We start from the raw sequence: 22,094 nt of genomic DNA, 5'->3' as shown, positions 1-22,094 counted from the left end.
GTTTCTTGATGAAATTTTCTGGATATGGAGCTATCCTTAAACATCCATCTACACAAGTCTAAGAAACTGCTTCACCCTCAGGCTTAGAAGTTTAGAAACGTTTAATTTCACCTCTATCCCCCAGTTCATAGTATATATTGCCTGACAAATTTTCTGAATAAATATTGGTTGAACGAATGATTTCTCCTTACATCTGAACACTTTTTTTCTGGGCCAGCCTACCACATATATATGGTATGTAATCAGCAAATGTAGATAGATATAATGTAGACAGATACCTATGTACAGAGAGTGAGAAAAATATTTTAAATGGTAAATATAATTTTGGATTTTCTAGAAATGATTACCAAATAATCATTAATGGTAGGGGGGCATTTAACCAGGCTAATATACATGTGTGGAAATATAAATAGTTAAATGTGAATGTATTATTTATTAATCAACTTTGAAAACATATTATATTCAACTATTTAATGGACCTTTTTTTGAATTTACTTTTTGCTATTCATTTCCTACTAGTACATTCAGAAGACTTACTTTAATAGACTTACTATAACACAAACAACATAATTCTGTATCACACAATGAGATACAATTACTGTAATGAAAATAGCAACTAAAATGGATTTGGTTCATTGTAGTCACTGTGTTAATTTTAAGTATACCAGCCTTGCTATAGATACTTAAACCCTGAAGTCAGAAAAAGTTTTTTCCTTTACAAAATTTGGATTACAAGTAAATGTCAATGATGCATTATAGAATAAGATTATTTCCAATAATGTTGTATAAGCACGTAAGTTGTTTTTGGCATTTAAACAATCTATGATTCTGTTCATCAACTACCAAAACGAAATGTTACTGGCAGTACTCAGACATAGCTTCTCTTGGAATAAAGACTGTTCATTTTATTCTGAGAAATGAAAGCAAATTCAAGATCCTATGCTGCAATAATTAATTAGCAACACCAGCATTTTCTCACAAATAATTGCAGTTGACACTTTTTGCCATCATATGGAATATATGTTCCCTAGAGACATCAGCCTGGCCCCCTAAAGTTTACAGTTGCTAAAGTATTATAGTTACTTAAGCAGAGTACAATGCCTTGATGACTCATTGCTAGGAATATATCATCTTTCCCTTTCCTGTGTAAAATAATGTGGTCTTTTCAAGAAGAAAATGGTGAAGAAAGTAATATTAAAAAATCGAGAACTCAAGGTTATAATCTTCTTCAAACTTTTCCCCACCAAGCCAGATATGCTAACATAGGCTTTTGGCTCCAGGCAGACACCAAGGGGCTCATGTGTTCTCCTTTACACAGTTTATAGAATGGAAAACACATTAGAGGCTCACATTTTGCTCTGCTTTTGGAAGAAAGGAAACTCTGTGTCTCTTTCCAAGGAAATCTTGGAAAGCTTTTCTCTGTGAATTAATGATGAAATGACCCTATGCCAAACAAACCAGAAAAATGCTCTTCATTAATAAGGTAATGTAGTTATCAAAAGTTAGATAAACAACGAAATAGACTTGAAATTACTAGTTTAGACTCGAATCACAATATATGCCTAATTTAAGATTTACTTTTAGGTTTCGTGTCTGTTACATAGAAACCCTCATAGATCACAGATATAGTTAAATATACCAATCTGAGACAGAAAGTGAAGTGTCACAGAATTAGACCACTGAATTGTATACCCAGGGGGTAAACATTTATTCCAATTATCTTTCTCTTTAAGTCTGAGTAAAGCACAAACTGAGATTGGATTTAGATACAATAAAGCAAAATTTGGCTTACAATCGGGGTGAGTATTATGCCAAGTGCATTCTAGCACAAAATCAAGGTCTGGATGGATTACTAGAAAACCAAATTCCTCCAAATTGCACATGATTTGCAATTCTCAGTCTCAGAGAAATGTAACTAGACAGGTCTCATCTCCTCAGGCAGAAGGATGGAGTCTACTGCGGACTTGTGCCGACATGACTTTCAGTACAGCACTGTAAAGATGGTTTCATATTTACTTAGTGCATTGTGTTATGAAAATGAAAACATAGTTGTTGTTATGCCTTGCTGATTATGTTTCTTCCCTTTTCCCCTGTTCAAAGCTCGTTCTCTGGCAGTTTCTCTAGCTGAATGAATTTCTAGAGGGGGCTAAGTCAACATGTCTGCCTTCTAATAAGCCCTAAGGCCTCTATCTTCTCAGAGTATCAAAGACCACTGTTCCTACTCCACAATCTTCCTCAGGAATCAGAACTGCACTAGACCCCACCATATAACTATGACAGGCAAAGGACTTGCTTTTTTCTTTATTCAGAGACAGAATAAAGCTTACTTTTTGCTACCTATTTTGCCATTCATTTAAAAAGTTCTAGTATATAGTATTTCTTATAGTGCAGGCTACATTTTTTCAGCCCCTTCAAACCTTTAAAGGTTTGACTCTACAAATGAGGAAGATATACAGTAATTCATGCTAAAAAAACTAAAGGGAAATTTACCTTTGATCCACCTAGTCAAAAAGAACTTAAAAACCCAATTAAATCAGACTCTCAGAGCTATGGTATACAAATTAAAGACTGTTTAATAAATCAATCTGTTAGGTAATAATTTGCTAACATTAATTAGTTGCATTAGAAGCTAAAAGATAAAACACAAGAAAATAAACCAAATGTAAATGGCAAAATAGTTTTTAAGAGTAGGAGAAAGGACATTACTAATGGGAAATGTCTACGAAAATGAGCAAATTTTACCTGTCATCATCTTGTGAGAATTGCTTTTGCAAATCCTCTTTATTCCACTGTTCTTTTTCTTTCCCTTGTTCAGGTATATCTTGTGTTTTTTCCTCGTCTCCTGATTCTCTGTTTTTCTCCTTATTACATGTTTTTGTAATCTCTTTCCCTTTCTCATTCTCATTAATTCTTTCTTCCTTTACCTCTTCCTCCTCATGAACTATCTCTTCATGCTTATCCCCTTCTTTCCCTCCCTCTTCTATTCCCTTTGGCCTTTTGAAAGCGAAATAAATTGAAGGCATGCAAATAAACACAAAACAGAAAGAAAAAGTCAAGAAAAAGTGCATACAAAATTAAATAGAAAAGTAATGATAACTACTAAAACACAAATAAAAATGACATCTTTTAAGCATTGAAAACTTTTTCTCCAGTGTACACCAGAGAAGCACTGTGTAAGCAACACTTAAATCATAACTGTTTTTAAATCATATTGTCCTTTTACAAAGTTGCATGGAAAAAATTGTGGTCTCTCCATTATTGTTTTGTTTTGATCCAATAGGAGTAAAAAAAGACTAATTTAGCTCAGGTGTCCATAAAGTCTATAGGTTGGGTGATAAATGAAAATTACACTAAAAAACATACATTACATTTATAAATTTTCTTGAGAAACTGAGAATATTTTCCATGCATTTATAAAAAGTTTCAAGAGGATGGGAGAGCACCTTACTAAAAAAGTAATGTTCTTGTGTTTTCTGAATTACTAAAATGTATTCAGCTAGGAAAAATCCCCCCTAAAATATGATTTTTCATATTCCTTAGAATATTAAAAAATTCAGGTCTTCACTTAACCATCACTTTAATTTCAGTAAAGATATAATAAAAGAATTACTTTTTAAATAACAAACATGAAAAAATACCTAATGATATTATTTCAAATAATCTAGTAAGAAAATATCTATAAGTTCTGTAAAACTTTTCTGTGCAAGAAGTTTGAAATGGAGACCAAAATATAATTAAAAGTAATCTGTACAGAAGTTCTTATTGTCTTAATGATATATATTAACTTTTAGAAGTAAAAGATTTTACATTTATCCAAAGAAAAATAAAGATCTTCTAAAATATATTTAGAGGAACTTCCTGCTTAAAGTCCCCTTACTCACCTGATTTTCTTATTTCCTCTTGGCCGTTCTGATTGGACAGACATGTAGCTTGTGCTGCTGAAACGAGAAGCACTACTAGTCCTTGAAACCGCAGATATATCACTTACATCACTGTCCGAAGATTTAGTGGAAATATTATCTGCCCCTCTATGAGGATCCCATCCTGATCGATACTGTTAACACAGATTGACAAATACGCAGAAGTTGTCAGTATTACCACACAAAGCAATTATTCGCTTCTCCTATTTCAGCACTTTAATTGTCCACAGAGGATACTGCAAAACCCCACTCAGTTGCATATAAAACAAAAGTGAATGGCAATTATCCTAAAAGAAAAGTTCAGTTTATATGAAACCCTTGTTTTTAGCAATGACAATTAGAGAATTTTTACCACACCCCAATGAAGACCATTAAAACAGTTTCACAACAGGAATGGCCTCAGGGAAGAACATTTAGGTAAAATCTGGGAAATAAACATTTGGCTTAATATTAGGAAGAAAAATTTTTTTTATTTCTGAATTTGAAAAAAAAGTATGATGAAGTTGCCATTGTAACTTATAAAAACCAATTTTAGTAGCATCAATTTTCTCTTTAATCCATTATGCTTCACTGAAAACCTAGAGATAATATAAAATCTAATTATTAAAACACTAACTTTTTAAAGAAAACCCAAGAGAAAAGAGCAAGTTTAATTTCTGAATGGTTGCTGGAATTTTGATGAATCCTAGAAGTACTAGAAAAAATCATTATTATTTACAATAGTTCAAACTTTCTGGAACTGAAATAATCAGATGGTCATCTGCCAGGGTGCAGGGTGTTCTGGGTGTTCAAATATTCTGATAAATTGAAAACCTTCATAAATGCTTTATGTTAATGACATGTGGAATGTAAAAAAGAATAGGTTTTGAAGTCTGAAAAATGTGGAGTAAGGAAAACTTGCTAGCTGGGTAAACTTGAGCAAATTATTTCACCTTTAAAACACTGTTTATAAAATAATAGGGAAAATAATATCTTCCTTGCAGGGCTGTTTTGAAAATTAGAAATAATACATGTGTGGTGTCTGGTATAATATAAAATAATGCAGCCAGTATTATTACTGTATGATTACTACCTGATGGCTATTACTAGGTTAAGAGACTATCTGCTAATAGTTTTTTTTTTTGTAAATATGCTCTTAAACATAATGGTGAAAAATCCTTACTTGGTCAATTTCACAATGGAGATCTTTTAAATCATAGATACTGGCAAATTTCATAAAGCATTAGAAAGATGATTATCTTATATAAACCATTTACTGTGACTTGAATAATCATTACCCTAATAAATAGTTCTGTATGAACAACAATTCACTGAAAATATTAGCTAGATATAAACATTTTGGTAAGACAAGTTGAATGGCAGTAGGGTGTAGCGTAAACATTAGATCAGATTCAAATGAGCTGTTTTTTTTTTTTCCTCCAGGATCCCCCAGTACCTTGTTGTATATTTTTGAGTTAATAACTGGTCATTTTCTTTAAATGTAAAATATAAGAATTATTTTGAAGGCTACACAAAATTTTAATAATCAAATCCTTAACCTAGAAATATATATTTATATTAGGTGAGATATGGCCTTTCTTAATCCACTCTAACTTTCAACTTTGTTGGAATTCTAAATTATCAAAAAAAAAATACAGTTAGGGCTTCCCTGGTGGCGCAGTGGTTGAGAGTCCGCCTGCCGATGCAGGAGACACGGGTTCGTGCCCCGGTCCGGGAGGATCCCACATGCCGCGGAGCGGCCGGGCCCGTGAGCCATGGCCGCTGAGCCTGCACGTCCGGAGCCTGTGCTCCGCAACGGGAGAGGCCACAACAGTGAGAGGCCAGCGCACCGCAAAGAAAAAAAAAAAAAAAAATCAAAAACAATTTACTTTAAATGACAATGTCTTCAGCCATTGCCTAGAACAGCATTTCAGTGGTTGGATCCAATATTATCTATGTTAACCATTATATTAAAAATATATATATATATATAATATATACACATATATAGCCAGTATATACTGGCTAGCATAGATAACGTTGGATATATGTATATATGTATTTTTTTCCATGATATTTATTAAAAGTAAATTTGATCTCAAGTTGAGACACAAATGGAAGTAATTTCCATTTTTGGACATTTCATATATATATGAAAAATGGATGTTTCAAGAAATTTTTCAAAATTATTAAATTGTTCCCAATACTACACTGCATTGGGAGAACTTTATCTTACTCATTCTTAGAATTTATAATAAAAAGGAGAAGCATATTGCTATTTATGTCTTTAAAAATAATTTATCATTGAATAGAAAAGCAGTTTTGGTATTACATTTTTTTCTTTGCTTTTGCTCATGGGATTACTACATCATCTAAATGCAAATGAAAAGCCACAACTTTTAACTTCAGGAAGTACTAAGGGTAAATGTAATCATGAAAAGCACATGCTCTGGAGTGAGACTGAATCATTGGTATGAATCTTGGCTACATAAATTATTAGGTTTGTGATCCTGAGTTCCAGTTTTTTATCTGTTAAAATGTGGACAACAATCATACCCATCTCCTAGGTTCGCTGCAAGGATTAAATAAAATAATGTACATAAAGCACTTAGCACAATATTGGACACATAAGAAGTGTTTAATAAATGACAAATGATGACAATGATGATCATGATGATTAGATAGTAGCTGAATACTGGTTTAGTATCAATTCCAGGAATATATTTACCAAAAGAAATATTAGGTAAAATACCCAAGAGTAAATTTATTATTTTAAGACTGCTCTAAGCTATAATAAAATGTAACTATTTCCATATATATCTAAGAGACACATTTCAGAAAATATATTTATAAAGCAAAATAAAATATTAAATCAAACTTTCCCCCTAGTATGTTCTCAGGCCTCACCTGCCCGTTTGGACAGGTTCATTCATATCCCATCGCTTCATAGGGAACTACTAATTCTCAACTGCAGGATAAGGAATAGCTTTATCTCAGCAGGAAATAAATGACACTTCTTGGCTGACATAGAAGATGTCTCATTTTTAATATTTGCTTCTGGTACTTTATCCTAATATCCAAAGCCACCTGGTACCTGTGTATCCCATGTCTTCCTGATTGGTTCTTTTCTGATTTTCTTTGCCTTCATTTCTGAATCCTAACTGCTTTTTGACTTTTGTATTTCAGTAGTTGGTATTCTGACTTTGCATATTCTAGCCTTTGTCTTTTCAGGTCATCATGACTTTTGATCCTGTTGCCATGATTCATAGGTACATACAGGTTAGCCTAAGGCTTAAGAATTTTTTTTTTAAACACACATGGTATATATACATTGCACATATCTTTGGCTAAGACCTCTCACATAATCTAGTTTGCTGAGCTAAAATTTTGGATATGCAAAATTTAAGGAAAGATAAGATTCCACATACTATAGTTTTAAGCCTTTATATAATTCATCACATGCTACCTCTTGTTATAGGTGTGTGTGTGTGTGTGTGTGTGTCTGTGTGTGGGTGTGAGTGTATTCATATTTATTGGTAGTTTTCAAACCTTCTATTAGAATAAAAGCTCCAAAAAGCCAGAACAATATCTTCCTTATCTTTGTAAGTCTCTTAGCACCTAAGAGTCAAAGATTTAATTTAATTTAAACTCGGAGGTTTAGCTCTTGTACCAGTAAGATAAGGATAAATTTCATTTTAAGGATTCTTGTGAGGAGTAAGAGAAATAATATATTCAAAATACCCAATCGTGTGCTTAGCGCATAGCAGCTGCTCATTTCCAACACCGAAAGCAGCGGGTCATAAATAAAAAGACACCGAACGGAACAGTTTAAATAAAGGAAAACTACAAATTAGCTAAAAGCTCTAGTTTGATGATGATTTTGTTGTCTACCTAAGGCTTGTACCAAATGCATTTTTCTGTCTATTTCTAACATGTTTACCTTTGGGATATAGCTCAGGCTTCCATTAAAAATAGACACATGATTAACAGAATGAGAAATTTGGAAAGTGAGAAATAATGGGAAAAAGTTTTAAAAGTAAAACTTCAGAGGAACGTATCTTGGATGCATTTAGATTATAGCATCTTCAAGTATATAATTCACAAAAAGCCCAAATCGAAGTTATAAATGACCTACTATGGGAGTCTACTTTTAAAATGGTTCATTCTTTTTGCTTTTCCTAAAGTATGAAAAACAAAAGTTATATAATTTAAGTTGAGACAGAAGCAGCTAAATTATTATTATACCAAGGTAATGAGTTACGAATGTGAATAAGTTCATTTATTTAGGAAATGGTTGGTATTGTTTTGGCACTATACAATAAATGCTTTAAGCAATTAGCATCTATTAGTTTCCAGCTGACATGAACAATGGATGATGTGCTCATCATTATCTTTAATGAAACAAACAAAGAAGGTTTACTGCATAGGATTACAGGATCTCAGCTGAAAATTGTGCTGACTGGAGATCATTAAAATCTTGGACGACAGTGAGGGAGCTTTTCCCGACAACATTTTGATGTTTTGTACATTACTATTAAGCAGATCATGAAGCAGAAAAATTTACGGGAAATTATTGTTCTCCGGGATGTTCCAGACCCTACAGTTCTTAAGTGGCCTGGAAAAGTTAATGTTCTCCCTATTTATCTAACATTAGTGGAAAGCAACAGTACATCAGCAGAGCTCTACTGCAAGGAAAGTTATTATCAAAATTTTATAATAATATTCCTGAGAAAAAAGAAAACTCAGATTTCTAAAATAAAATTTTCATTTTCTCCTATATACTCATTTCAAGTTCTTAGATTAAGTAATTTCCTAGTTTGAGTTCTCTACAGCATCTCAGCAACTCAGGTCATTTGAGCTTTGTACGTGAACCTCTATGAGACGTCCTTAAGCATTGCTTGTCTTCAATGTATTGAATCTCACCATAAAACTGCGATTTATTGTCTAAAACTCTAGTCCAAGAATTGGTTATGGCAAAATACTGGGAAGCAAGAAAGCTCACGTTTGAAGAAAAATATTTTAGGCCATCAAGAAGTACTTGGAGGAATATTTACATCATATTCAGAGAGAAAACATGAGTAGATCGAAAAGTAGGAAAAAATTGAGGCAAACATAATCTTTGGAAGATAAGAGGGGGGCTGAATTTCTGGGCAGGGCTCTTGATATCAGTCTGGCGGGTCTAGAGGAGAAAAGAACAGAGCAGAGGGAGTCCTGGCGCTGTGGTAAATGAAACAATCATAAGAGCAAGAAGATGCTCTCATTTGCATCATCTTATTTTTATTCCATATAATAATTCAAAGAGAGTAGAAGTTGTGTTTTGTTAGTAGCACAACTGTAGGTACTTGCTTTTTGAGGAGCTATTTCCAGATGATTTTTTCTCTGTCCTAGCCAAAGTTCTTATCATTGTCTGATTTGAATGCTGACTGTGCAAACATCTGCTTGTAAATAGATAATTTTCTTTAGATAGGACTCCTAAAGAAGGTATTTTGTGTTAAGTTCTCTACTTTGGAGGGAGAAGACAGTGAGGAAAGGCCACAGAAAACTGAGGGTTAATTTAAGATTTAGTTTTGTAAACAGTATCCTGCAAATGAAATCCCAGCTAGAAAACTCTTTAATTCCTTCAAAGAGAATTAATCACTGCCTTGAGTATTCCTAAACTAATTTATGCCTTTCTTATACCTTTATCATGTCTCTCTGTCTCAGTCTCTGTCTCTCTCTTATCTATCTATCATCTGTCATCTATCTATCTAACTATCATCTATTTATCTACCATCTACCTATCCTGCTAGATTATAAATTCCTTGAGGATAATTACTGTCATATTTATTTTAGTATTCCCATTATCTAGATCAGTAGTGCCTGACTAAACTCAATGAATGTTTAATGAATAGAAATGAGTGGAATGGTTGTTTTATCTGGGCTATATACTGAGGTATTATCTCCAGTATGAAGTACCAAATCAGAGTATAAACTACTGTAATGATAGCTGAATAGAGTTGAGTCACTTAATCCTTTCATTCTCTGTGATGGGTATAGATAGGAAGTGGTGTGCTTATACGTATTTAACAACCAGCTATTCAAAAGGAAGAAGTTCTGATTTACAGAGTCGGCTCATTTCTGAAGGCTAAATACTCCCACTGTGGCTGATTTCAAGTTACCAAATGGTCACTGAATGCAGAGTTGGTGCATACCACCAGGGGCGGGGGCTTAGAAATAAATGCATTATTTGTAGGACTCACAAAGACTTGTTAGGAGAAAAGATGTACGGGACAACAAGATATCATACCTGCAAACTACTCATCTTGTGAAAGACGGAACAATAACAGCTTAAGATAAAGAAACACAATTGCAGACAGAGTAGCCATTAGCTTGGAGGCAAAGACTTACTAAAGAGCCACTGTCCCTTGGTCTGAAGGAAATTTGTAAGTTTCCTGGAGAATTTGTAGAGGAGGAATTAATGCTAGTAGTCAATGATGACTTTCTCAAAGGTTTGGCTCTGTGGGAACTCTGTGTCTCTTAGTAATTAGCTGTTCAAGGAACCTCATCCTTTATTTACTTCCATTGATTCCTCACAATTTTCAGAGATGGGAAGGCCAGTTCTGCGATGAAATCCCAGGTTTAGAAATCTCAGGTAGCTGCAGAGCTTGTGCTTTTGCCTTTAACAAATGCATTTACTATTTTCCTTCTCAGAATCCTTAACTCTTCCCCCATTCTAATCTATCATTTACTAGAACTGTTCTCAAAAAACAAACAAACAAATACCAAAAGTGTCCTAATTTATCAGCCAGCAGTGTCTTCTGTCTTGATTTTGTTATTACATCTAATATTGTTGAAGTCCTCTCTTTTCCTGAAACTTTTCCATAATGGCTTCTCAGATAATGTCACTCATGGTTTCTCCCCTATCTCTCTAACTATTTATTCTTTTTTTAAATTTTATTTATTTAATTTATTTATTTTTGGCTGCATTGGGTCTTTGTTGCTGCGTGCAGGCTTTCTCCAGTTGCAGTGAGCGGGGGCTACTCTTCGTTGCAGTGCTCGGGCTTCTCGTCGCGGTGGCTTCTCTTATTGCGGAGCACAGGCTCTAGGCGCGTGGTCTTCAGTAGTTGTGGCACGCGGGCTCAGTAGTTGTGGCTCGTGGGCTCTAGAGCGCAGCCTCAGTAGCTGTGGCACACGGATTTAGTTGCTCCGCGGCCTGTGGGATCTTCCCAGACCAGGGCTCGAACCCGTGTCCCCTGCATTGGCAGGCGGATTCTTAACCACTGTGCCACCAGGGAAGGCCTCTGTTTATTCTTAATCTCCTTTGCTAGCGTCACTTTCTCTAACCTGATTTTAAATTAGATTCTCCCCAAATTTCAATCTTTCACCTTCTTTTCTTTTCACTATATGAATTCCCACAGAATGATCTAATCCATTAGCTACCCACGTAATGACTAAAAAATCCTTATCTTTCCCCCTCACTTCTCTCCCAAGCTTCAGACCTGTATTTCCAGGACCTCTAACAGGACATCTCCCATATGTTGTTTTGTAGGTACATCGATTTCAATGTGGTCCAAATCAAATTTATTCTCTTTCACTCCAAACCAGCTGTTCTTGTATCTCTTATATTCCCTCCATTATTTAATAGGCTTAATAACCAACTAAAACCTAAAAAACTTGTGAGTTATCTTTGACTTCTCTCTCTCCAATATTCTCCATTCTAATCAGTTAAGAAGTATCACTCATTTTATGCAAACAAATATCTTGATAATAAGCTACTTGGGACTTATGAATGGGTCCTTGGTCTTTCATATTCATAGAGTTTGTTATACCTACTTATTTGTCTCACTTGCTGTTGAATGACTACCAATATTCTTTCTTCCCCTTTGTTCTTTACTAAAAGAATCAGATTTATTTTGGTGGTCTAACAGCAACAACAAAAAAAGAAAAGAACTTCATTTTTTAGGATCCCTTGTAGCTAGGGTGATCCTTTCACTTGAGTCTGGCCTCTGAGGTATAAGCAGGAACTTAGGGGACACAGTTTGGAAAGAACTGTTACTTTTCTGATTACAGTGGGCTGGCTTAGCTGTTATGGTCTTTGCCTTTCCCTCTTGGCTTTTCTTTCTGATTGGAGTTCACATATGAGACTACGTTAGTAGTCATTTTGTGACAATGGGGATGAATGCCTTCCTGTAAGAATAGGGAGCAGAAAGACAAGTTCTAAGAACAGAGAGCTTGGCTTTTGAAACAGTAGTACCAGCCCTGAACTGCTGCTTGAATTTCTTGTTTATGGAAAAAAAAGAATCCTTATTTACTTAGATGACTTTGTCTATTTGTTATGAACATCTGAATGCTAACCCAAATGGTATATCACGCATCCTGTTCTGTGCCTGTTCTGACCTCATGGTAAAAAGGTACACTCTTGGGCTTCCCTGGTGGCGCAGTGGTTGAGAGTCCACCTGCCGATGCAGGGGACGCGGGTTCGTGCCCCGGTCCAGGAAGATCCCACATGCCGCGGAGCGGCTGGGCCCGTGAGCCATAGCCGCTGAGCCTGTGCGTCCGGAGCCTGTTCTCCGCAGCGGGAGAGGCCACAACAGTGAGAGGCTCACGTAGCGCAAAAAAAAAAAAAAAAAAGGCATTGTCCTTTGACACCAGATTGGCTTATTTACTTAGGGTAGGATAACATTAAACCTGACTTGGAAACTCATGTTTTTTCATTCTTGAAACAGTTAACCTGGGTTGATTTTTTGTTTTTGTTTTTTTCGGTACACGGGCCTCTCACTGTTGTGGCCTCTCCCGTTGCGGAGCAAAGGCTCCAGACACGTAGGCTCAGTGGCCATGGCTCACGGGCCCAGCCGCTCTGCGGCATGTGGGATCTTCCCGGACCGGGGAACGAACCCGTGGCCCCTGCATCGGCAGGCGGACTCTCAACCACTGCGCCACCAGGGAAGCCCCCTGGGTTGGTTTTTATAATTATGCTTATACTGGGCATCAAGGAAAGTTAAACTAAAGAACATAACAATCCATGACCATAACACTAATAATTACTAAAATGTGAATAATTTTAATGGTTTACAAACAACTTTCATATATTTTATTTTCTTTTCCCCAACATCTGACAGCTATTACTTTTTAAATTTACAGATAATATGTATTACTACTTAGCCATTTATTATTTTAGATGTATCCACATAAGGTAAATAATTTTCTTTTTCCACAGCTTTACTGAGTCTTAGATTTATTTTTATGCCATTTATTTTTCAGTAATATCTCAAACAAATGTCATCTGAAATTTCTGCCTCAATCAAGAAGTCTGTTCTTCCCAGACCCTTAAATGTATTAATAACAATATCTCATTGTGATATACGTAACATTTCATTTACATCCAAGCTCAGAGAGAGTAGAACAGAATGCCTGCTGCTAGTGAAAAACCAATGAGTCCATTATCCTTCCACAAAAGGAGTTACTATTAAAGCAATTATACCATTATTATGATTAAATGCTTCTCCAAGCCCTCGGATTATAGACTTGTAAGATCCAGCTAGAATTAGGAAATATCATAAATAAACTCTCCTTAGTCATAAAATTCCTGACATTTAGTTCTTTGTAAACATCTTTAACTATTATGTGGCTTATTATGTAATTTTTTAGAGAATATTTATATCTTTTATTAGGACATAGGGTGGTGATATTATAGATATTAAGTAGCAGGCTAGCATCCCAAAAGTTGTAACGGAAATAAGACATGAGAACGTAGCAGTAGGATCATGGTCCTGGGAATCTATAATGGGCAAAAATACAAGAAAAATTAATGGATTGAGGATATGAAGTGGTGTTCCCTTTCAAATATTAATACCTTAGAAAGTAATAAAGTAACTCAAGGTACTTGCATCTAAGAGAATCAGAGCTAAATAACAGCCTGAAAAACAACATATTATTGAAGAAACTAAAAGGGCCTGAGAATTGCCCTGATGGATCAAATTCAAGCACAGGGCAGATATAATTACATTCTGTTGAAAATCTGGAAGAGGCCCACTACCCTTACTCCTTGTGTGAGAAGGTAGGGTAGGATCGGTTGGATTTGCATGAAGACCATGTGGGGTGGAGTCAACAGTCAAACATGGCAAGGAACGACAATTATGTCTTGCTCAGACTCTAGCAGTAGCATCTGAATAGGACTCCTTGTCTTTAACATCCTTTTCAAATTCATCTGAAGTATACCATTAGAGTATCTTCTAAAAGCACAGATTTGTAGATACTGGTGACTTAAAAAAGTCTTCAAAGCTTATGATTTTAAAGAAGAACATTCTGGATTTTTAACGGAGTGATCTAAAGCCCTCCACAATCTGGTCCCAGACAACTTTTCCATTCTTACCTCTTAATACGTATCCCAATTTGTTAAATGTTTCTATTCTAAAGAACTACTAACTGTTCCCTAAAACATAGCTTGTGCTCATATGCTTTTATAACTCTGCTTAAGCTCTCCCTCTGCCTGTTATGTCCTTCACATTATGTCTTATTCTACAGTGTATTCCCAGATTTCTTCAAGCCAAATGAATATTTCTCATTTTATTTTTCCTTTGCATGACTTACTTGTATTGTACTACTTAACACGGCCTACTTTGTACGAGCACTACTTTTTTTTTTTTTTTTTTTTTTTGGTACGTGGGCCTCTCACTGTTGTGGCCTCTCCCATTGCAGAGCACAGGCTCTGGACGCGCAGGCTCAGCGGCCATGGCTCACGGGCCCAGCCGCTCCATGGCATGTGGGATCTTCCCGGAACGGGGCACGAACCCGTGTCCCCTGCATCGGCAGGCGGACTCTCAACCACTGCGCCACCAGGGAAGCCCGAGCACTACTTTTTGTGCATGTGTTTCCCTAATTCAATTATGAATTCTTAGACTGGAAGGATTATGCCTGCCTGCTTCCTCCTTTCCTCCCTCCCTCCTCTTCCTTTTTTGCATTTCTTCCTGCCTTTATCCCTTTCTTCCTTTCTTCCTTCCTCATTCACTTAGTCCTCCATTTTATTATTATTTATTTGATTGTTTATCTGGTAATTTTTCTTCTTTTAATGTTGCAGAACCAGAATCCAGACTTAAAGCAGATCAGCTTCAGAGATACCTGTGGTATGCAGTTCTGAGTAGCAGGAAAGAAAACATTACTAAATGTTCCCCGAGATAACAAAATACGTTCAGATATTTAAAAAGGGGGACTCATATAACCATCCTTTAAGAAAAAAAGCCCAGGAAAATTATTTGGCACCGAAACATACTTTTAGTTATTCACTCGTCACTGAGTCATTCAAAAAAAATTACAGTATTTTAAAGCTGAAAGTGACTTCAGAGAGGATGTAATCTACCTTCCTCATTTTATGGATGAGAAAATTGAGAGAAATAAGTTAAATGAATTAACTAAGCTTATACAACTAACTTGTCAATATTAAAGTCATTCTATTTCTTTTCATCAAAATAAATTGTGAACCATAAATTCATGTTTAATGGGATACTAGGCAGCATATTTAGAACCTAAGCCATTTCTTTTTAAAATATTCACATATAGCTTTCTTCTTTAAAATAAAGATTTTCTTCCTTTTCTGAAATTTGAAAACTATATAAAATGACATGTATAATCAGAATACAAAACCAGCATGGAAATAACACTACTATACTACTTATAACTATATGTGGATGAATTTTAAACAAGTAAGATATTTAAATAATAAAAAAAATACAAACTAACCTGAATAAAAAGACATTTTATGTCATTTTGAAATAACACCTTCGTATTCCATCTAAAACTCCGATGATTTTTCTTTTTGGCAGAGAGTGAAAATGGGCTTGAGAAGTAACATGTTCTTACATGACTGACCCTGAAGACTGTTAGCCTTGAAGTGAGTATTCCTAGTCATGAAAATGACCTAAGAAGGGTCAATCATAAAATCATAGCCATTTCTTTGTTAGTCAGAAAGCTATATTGAATAGTGGGTTTTGGTTCATCTATCAGAACTGAGTTCAACTGTAAAGTTTTTGTTACTCCTACCTCACTTGTTATAATAAATAATAAAAACAGCTACCATTACTGGGCTTTCCCATGTGCCAAGCTGAGTTCTGTACTCTTTTACATACAATATTTCTACCTCCTGAAATTATCACCAGCCAAAAGTTCCTTCTCTCATAAGAGATATATTCCAAGGTTAGCTATATTATTTCCAGTCTGGAGTATTATTTTATAATTTTCAAAATTGATGATGTAGAAATAATCAAAATTCCATGTTTAGGAAGATATTAGTAAATTAATTTTGCTAATAAATAATATCTGTAATCCTTCCAACTGAAGAAAAGTTACAACTAGTTTTTGTGCTCATGAGCAAAGCTATTACATAATAAAATTGTAGATATGTTCAAATTATAATTAGACAAATTAAATTGAAATTATAGATGTGGAAGACTCCATGCTGCCCTCCTAGTTGACTGATTGCCTTAATTGACTAAAGGTTTTGACTTAAGTCTCAATTCAAACTTAGTTATCAATTATTTAATGTGAAGTATGAAGCAAAAACATTATACACATACATTTATTCTATAAATCATAATTATTATGCCATAAGTTAATTATAAAATCTGTAGATTCAATCATTTGTGAGAATACATTGAGTAGAGAGCCTGACACTGATCAGAGATTACTGAATCAATAATGAGACAACACTAGATAAAGGAAATGAAATATAGAAGATCTAGTTCAAACCTAATTTTAAAGATTAAGCTACAAGATTAAATGATTTGCTTAATTAATGATGAGGCTGCCTAAAACCCAAGTGTTAATATATAATGATGTTTTTCAACATGGCCTCCAAACTACCATATATTTGGGTAGCACTTTATAGATAACACAGAATTTGTACACAGAAAAAGGTTGGGTTGTGAAGAACTATTGGGCAATGTATCCAAAGTCTTATAAGTGGCAGAATCAAAATTAGAACCTAAGTCTTCCAATTCTTTCTGAGTATTCTTTCTATTATGATTAACTCTAGACAGAAACCAATAATCATATGTCCATTAGAAAATTTGTTTTAGACTCTTGGGTAATAACCTACCCATACCCTCTCCAGAAGTTCATATCTTGTCCTTACTTGCCCCTGGAGAGACTACAAAGATGAATAAACTATATCCCCATTCTCAAGAAGTGTGAAGTTTAACAAAAAGGTAAGAAACAAGCAAATAAGCACCACATAAGACAGATTATATGTATTTTAGGAAGTGATAATGTCATGGTTTGTTCAGAGGGTTTATTTGTTTTCATATCTCTGTTGTCTTGAATATTCTTATATTTGTAATTTTTTATATGGCTATACTTAATCCTTTTAAATTACATGAAATTTGAGTTGGAAAGAATGTTTCTGCATTATTTATCACATTTTCTTCCTTCCTTATTCCTCTTATCCTCCTTGATTCTATAAAGCAAGATCTCTCACCCTTCGGTGACCCGTATCATTCATTCCTTGTATCCCCCCAAAGGGCGCTCTAGTTGTCAGCAAACCAGCAACCCTGGAGGCTTGATGAAAGCAAAGGTGAATGCATACATTTCAATTTTTGCTGGAGGTAAAAGAAAAATGTTTCCCTTGTGTGTTCTTAGGAAGTATATAGGAAGAAATTATGCTCTTGGCAATAGCAGCTATTGTCCATAGACTGACCCTTTTACCAGAGAGTAGCTAGATGCAATTTATTTAAAGATCTTTCTTTTGTTAGCTTTCAGCAACATTATATTTACTAAAAAGAGAGAAATTACAATTTCTTCCGTAATTTTATAGTGTTCTACAACATGTAAGTTGCTGTCCCAGTCATCTCAAATGACGTCTTTATAATTAAAAATATCTTTTTTATATTTCCTGACCTGACATGTGGTTTTCCTGGCCTGATATGTGATTATACAGTATGAGGTAGCAATTCACAAATATAATGTAAAGAAAGAAGACACATGCTTGAATGTCTGGCTAAGAAAAAATATTTAAACTTAAATGTGGTTTTATAACTATGAAAAATAATTTTTAAAATGAACTTGCAAACACAAAAATATTTCATCTCCTAGGATGTGAGAAGGTAGTTGGAGAAATAGAGAAAGTAAACACAATTTTAAAAAATCAAAAAGTTTGAAACAAAATAGCTATAGTTAGTTGCCTAAAAATACATATTTACATTACAATCAAATATGCTTTCATAAGGCATTAAGGTGATAAACTAAAAGACCATTAACTACTTTGTATAGATATGTTATAGCTGAACTGTGTATCCCCCAAATTCATATGTTGTAGTGCTAACTTCTACTACCTCAGAATGTGCCTGTTTCGGAGATAAGGCCTTTAAAGAAGTAATTAAGGTAAAATGAGGTCACACTGGTGGGCCTTAATCTGACTGGTGTCCTTACAAGAAGAGGAAATTGGAACATAGACACACACAGACGGATGACCCTTTGAGGCCATAGCAAGAGGGTGGCCAACTCCAAGCCAAGGAGAGAGGTCTCAGAAGAAACCAAACCTGCCAACAATTGATCTTGGAATTCTAGCCTCCAGACTGTGAGAAAACTTTTATATTCAAAGATTAGTCACAAACTATAGAATTTCTAAAATTCCATTAAAATTATCTATTATTAAGTTTGTAACTGTGGGTCTGTTACATAAAGTGAGGTATGTTTGTACATGTGAGACAAGGAAGAAATAAATAGTTGTTGCTTCCATCAGCTAAAATATGGAGGAGAGGAATTCTCCTTTGGCTCAGAGCTTTAGGATATGTGTGTGTGCATATCATAGATTTAGATAAATTATGTGTAAATTTAATTTTCTCTCTCTCTATGTTTAAGTTAAATTTGAAGTACATTCCAGCTGGCTAAAGAGTAGAAATGGCAAGAATGATAATTTGTGGTAGATAAAAATTTGACTAACCTGATAAAAATGAGACAACCCAAATCACTTTTTAACTTTTTAGATTATCATTAGTTTTTACACTTTTCCTCCCTTTTCACCCACCTATTTTTTAGGATTACCTTAAAGATATACTAATCTGTATCTAGCAGATTGTTGCTGGCAACAGAAATAGACCTGGTAAGAGCAGGGTATCTGTTGAAAATAATTTCTCTTTTTCTCTTTCTTCCCCATCATCATCATCATCATCATCACCATCACCACCCCACCATCATCATACGACAGCTCACATTTACTTATTCCTTATTATATTCCAAACTCTGTTTGAGTTATACATAACATATAAATAGACTTAGTCTTGAAAACTATCCTATGAGGTAGGTACTATTATTAGCACACTGCTAATTTTGCTAAAGAACGTGAAGCTATCTTATTGCAGGGTTATACAGAAATGAACACAACAACAGAGAAAACTGACAAAGTAGAATAGACGTTTAGAGAAATGGCAGGTTTCAGTGAAGAAATCCAGGTGCAGCCATTGGCATTCTCCCTGGCATCTTCATCAGTAAGTGATTAGATTTCTTGACTAGTTTGGGATGGAAACTATGAGGAGGTGATCTTAATTCTGATTTTTAAAAAATGAAACCATTCTGCTGGATATCTGGCTAGACTTAAACCCAGCAGGAATTTTTTTGAAAATCTGAGTCCTACTTCTGTTCATAAAGCAGTTGAACTGCTTATGCCAAGAAACGATGCTTCATTACTTCCCACAGGACTTCTTAACCTACTCCTTGAGGACCTTGCAGGGTAGAGATCGGGTTACTAAGATCACTCCTATTAGAATTCTCTTGCTCTATGTATCACATGATTCCATCTAACACTGGCACAATGGTGTCTGTTTCATGAGAATACCAGGTTCTCTGGGTAGCTTGAGAGTCAATGATGGAGCAGCTCTTCCTCCAGCAGGCACCAGGCCCAGCTCAACTGTACTATTATTGGGCTGTGTTATATGCTACCAGAAACTCAACTTTTCTGCTTATCCAAAAAGAAAATCTCCTAGCATTTTATATCAATCAGTGTTATAAAATTATACCTTGCATTTCTTCACTTTCAATAAATACATGTATTTCCACGTATCATCTTAGTGATTTGTATAAGGCCACCTAATGGACATTTTAAAATTCACTTTTTATAAATTTAGTTTTTCAGTTTTCAGATCCATTTATGTCACTGCTGTTAAAGAGTATTTCTTTTTAAATACCCATACCATAGCCATATGCCTACCTGTTAATCAGCTTGCCAAGAGCCAAGCTTATGGAATGTCAACCTTGATAACATCATTTCTTAATTTCAGTAATTTAGCTTGTAATTCTCATCATATGTTATGTTCCAGGCTCTTTGTATTTTTTTATCTCCATATTCTTTGAAGATTCATAAATTCTTTCCCCCTAAATTTGATCTCTGCTGCTTCAGTCTCTTTATTTGAGAATAAAGGGAACATTCAATGATATTTGAGTTACACTAAAATCCTTTTCATCAGCTCAGTTATTTCTTTACCATTTCTTTTCAACCTTGTCGTATTCATTTCTGGTGCCTATGGCACATTTGCTGTTGTTATAAAAAAATAATAACAAATATCAGCACCATTTATTAAGCATTTTACTAAATGCTAAACCATGTATATACATTATCTCATTTCCTCCTAATCATCGCTGTATGAAATAGATCTCAAAGCCCTTTTTAATAAAGAAACTGAGAGTAAGAGGTTAACCTACCAAAAGTCACCCAGGTGGAGTTTGCTTGTCTCCAGGCTGTGTTCTCATCTCCTACACTGTACTCAAGTACTGCTACCATATTTTGGTGATATTAGAGTCTTTAAGTACTCCTGACTCACAAACACCAAACTTATAAGCAGCCCATAGATGCCACTCCTCACCAGCCCCAGCCTGTCTCCCCTCTTCTGGTTCCTATTGCTTGTGTTTTGAAAGTCAATTAAAAACACTTAAGGCTGGCCTTAAATGTGTATTCTCAGTGTTGAGAAGAGAGTAAGCTCTAATTAAGGGAACAGCTTAGTTAACAATGGTGATCTACCTGCCAAAAATACTTTGCCTTTAAAAGTCTGAATTTTTTTTTATATTGATACTGCCTACAGCTCCATCGTGTGAGGTTTATTTGTATTTACAGACCTTTTTTTTTTAAAAAAACTATCTCTGTGTTGTGTAGTTCATCTTATAATGTAAGTTACTTTAGTGGGATTGCTTTCTTCCTAATATGTCTCTTTGACATCAGTGAATGGATCCTTACAAGACAAGAAGCCTGGGAGAAAAGGTGACAAGTGCCCAGGATCAGGTATGTACAAAGAATGGAGAAAAACTCTTTTTTTCCCTTTCTTTTGCTGTGTTGTGCTCCACTCCCAGAACACTGACTCAGTCTATTAGATTGCAGGTTCAATGGATTAATATGAACTTCTGGTCCACATCTGAAAAGTTCTGCAAAATTTATGGGCTATCTTGCTTAATTCTAGAGTGATAAATAAGAAAACAGAAGATTATAAGTGCTACAATAGGGGTAAAATATTTTTGTGATAATTTTGTGGGAACATTACCACCAAAAAGGAACATGTTTTTCTACAGAGAAATAAGCTTTGATTTCCAAATAAACACGGTATCAATAAACTGTGTAGCTTCTCTGTTGAAATCTGATGGACTACCCTTTTAAAAAATATCCTCCAAGTTCATTTAAAAACATTAAATATGGCTAATTTAAAAAGCAAACATCATATACTTATATAAATATTATCAAATTCTCCATATTAATTTTCAGATATACCTACATTGTTTATCAATTATTGCTAACTATTGTAATTATGTAACTCATAGAAGGGTAGTTGGTCTATGCTGAATTATAATTCACATTGTTAAATGTAATAAACAAATCATGTTTTTCTGAACCAATGAAGAGCAGAGAACATTGGTTTTAAGTTGATTCTTAAATTACGTTGAGAGTAGAATAGATGAATCACATGTAAACTGGGATAAAGACAATGCAATAGGCAGGAAAGGGTGCATTGGCTACATAGTTAAATTCTGTTTTGAGGGGAAAAGCCCTGAGAAATCATCCACTGGTTAAATAGGAATCATGTCTGCATGTGGTTTTGATGCTTTTATTAAATATAGGCTGTCTGCTTACAAATTTCCTCATATACTTAGAATATGTTTAGAAAGACAGTAACTTAATAGGCATTGCTCTGCAGGTACTTTCAAAGTGAATTACTAAGGAGATATTTTATAAATTAGTAAGAATTG

At 34.7% G+C, this 22,094-nt stretch overlaps 1 protein-coding gene across 34 annotated transcripts in view; it reads right to left on the bottom strand.

Annotated features, from left to right (window-relative positions):
• RIMS2 (regulating synaptic membrane exocytosis 2) overlaps positions 1–22,094 on the bottom strand; it is a gene marked incomplete at its 5' end in the record, with an annotated part of 584,629 nt that overhangs the window by 127,158 nt on the left and 435,377 nt on the right. For 11 of the 34 annotated variants that reach the window (XM_082858742.1, XM_082858711.1, XM_082858712.1 and 8 more), the window contains one exon: positions 3,882–4,054. The exons of 18 other annotated variants lie outside the window; for them this stretch is intronic. In XM_082858742.1, coding sequence (XP_082714868.1) covers positions 3,882–4,054 — 173 coding nt within the window. Of the gene's footprint in view, positions 1–2,742; positions 2,995–3,881; positions 4,055–22,094 lie in introns of all 34 variants that reach the window. 5 more of the 34 variants (XM_082858721.1, XM_082858710.1, XM_082858739.1 and 2 more) reach the window with 1 other exon arrangement.

The sequence above is a fragment of the Leucopleurus acutus genome (genome assembly GCF_964270905.1).
Source record: "Leucopleurus acutus genome assembly, chromosome: 17".
NCBI lineage: Eukaryota > Metazoa > Chordata > Mammalia > Artiodactyla > Delphinidae > Leucopleurus > Leucopleurus acutus.
The sequence above is the reverse complement of the archived record's forward strand: the minus strand, read 5'-3'. Positions and strand labels throughout refer to the sequence as shown.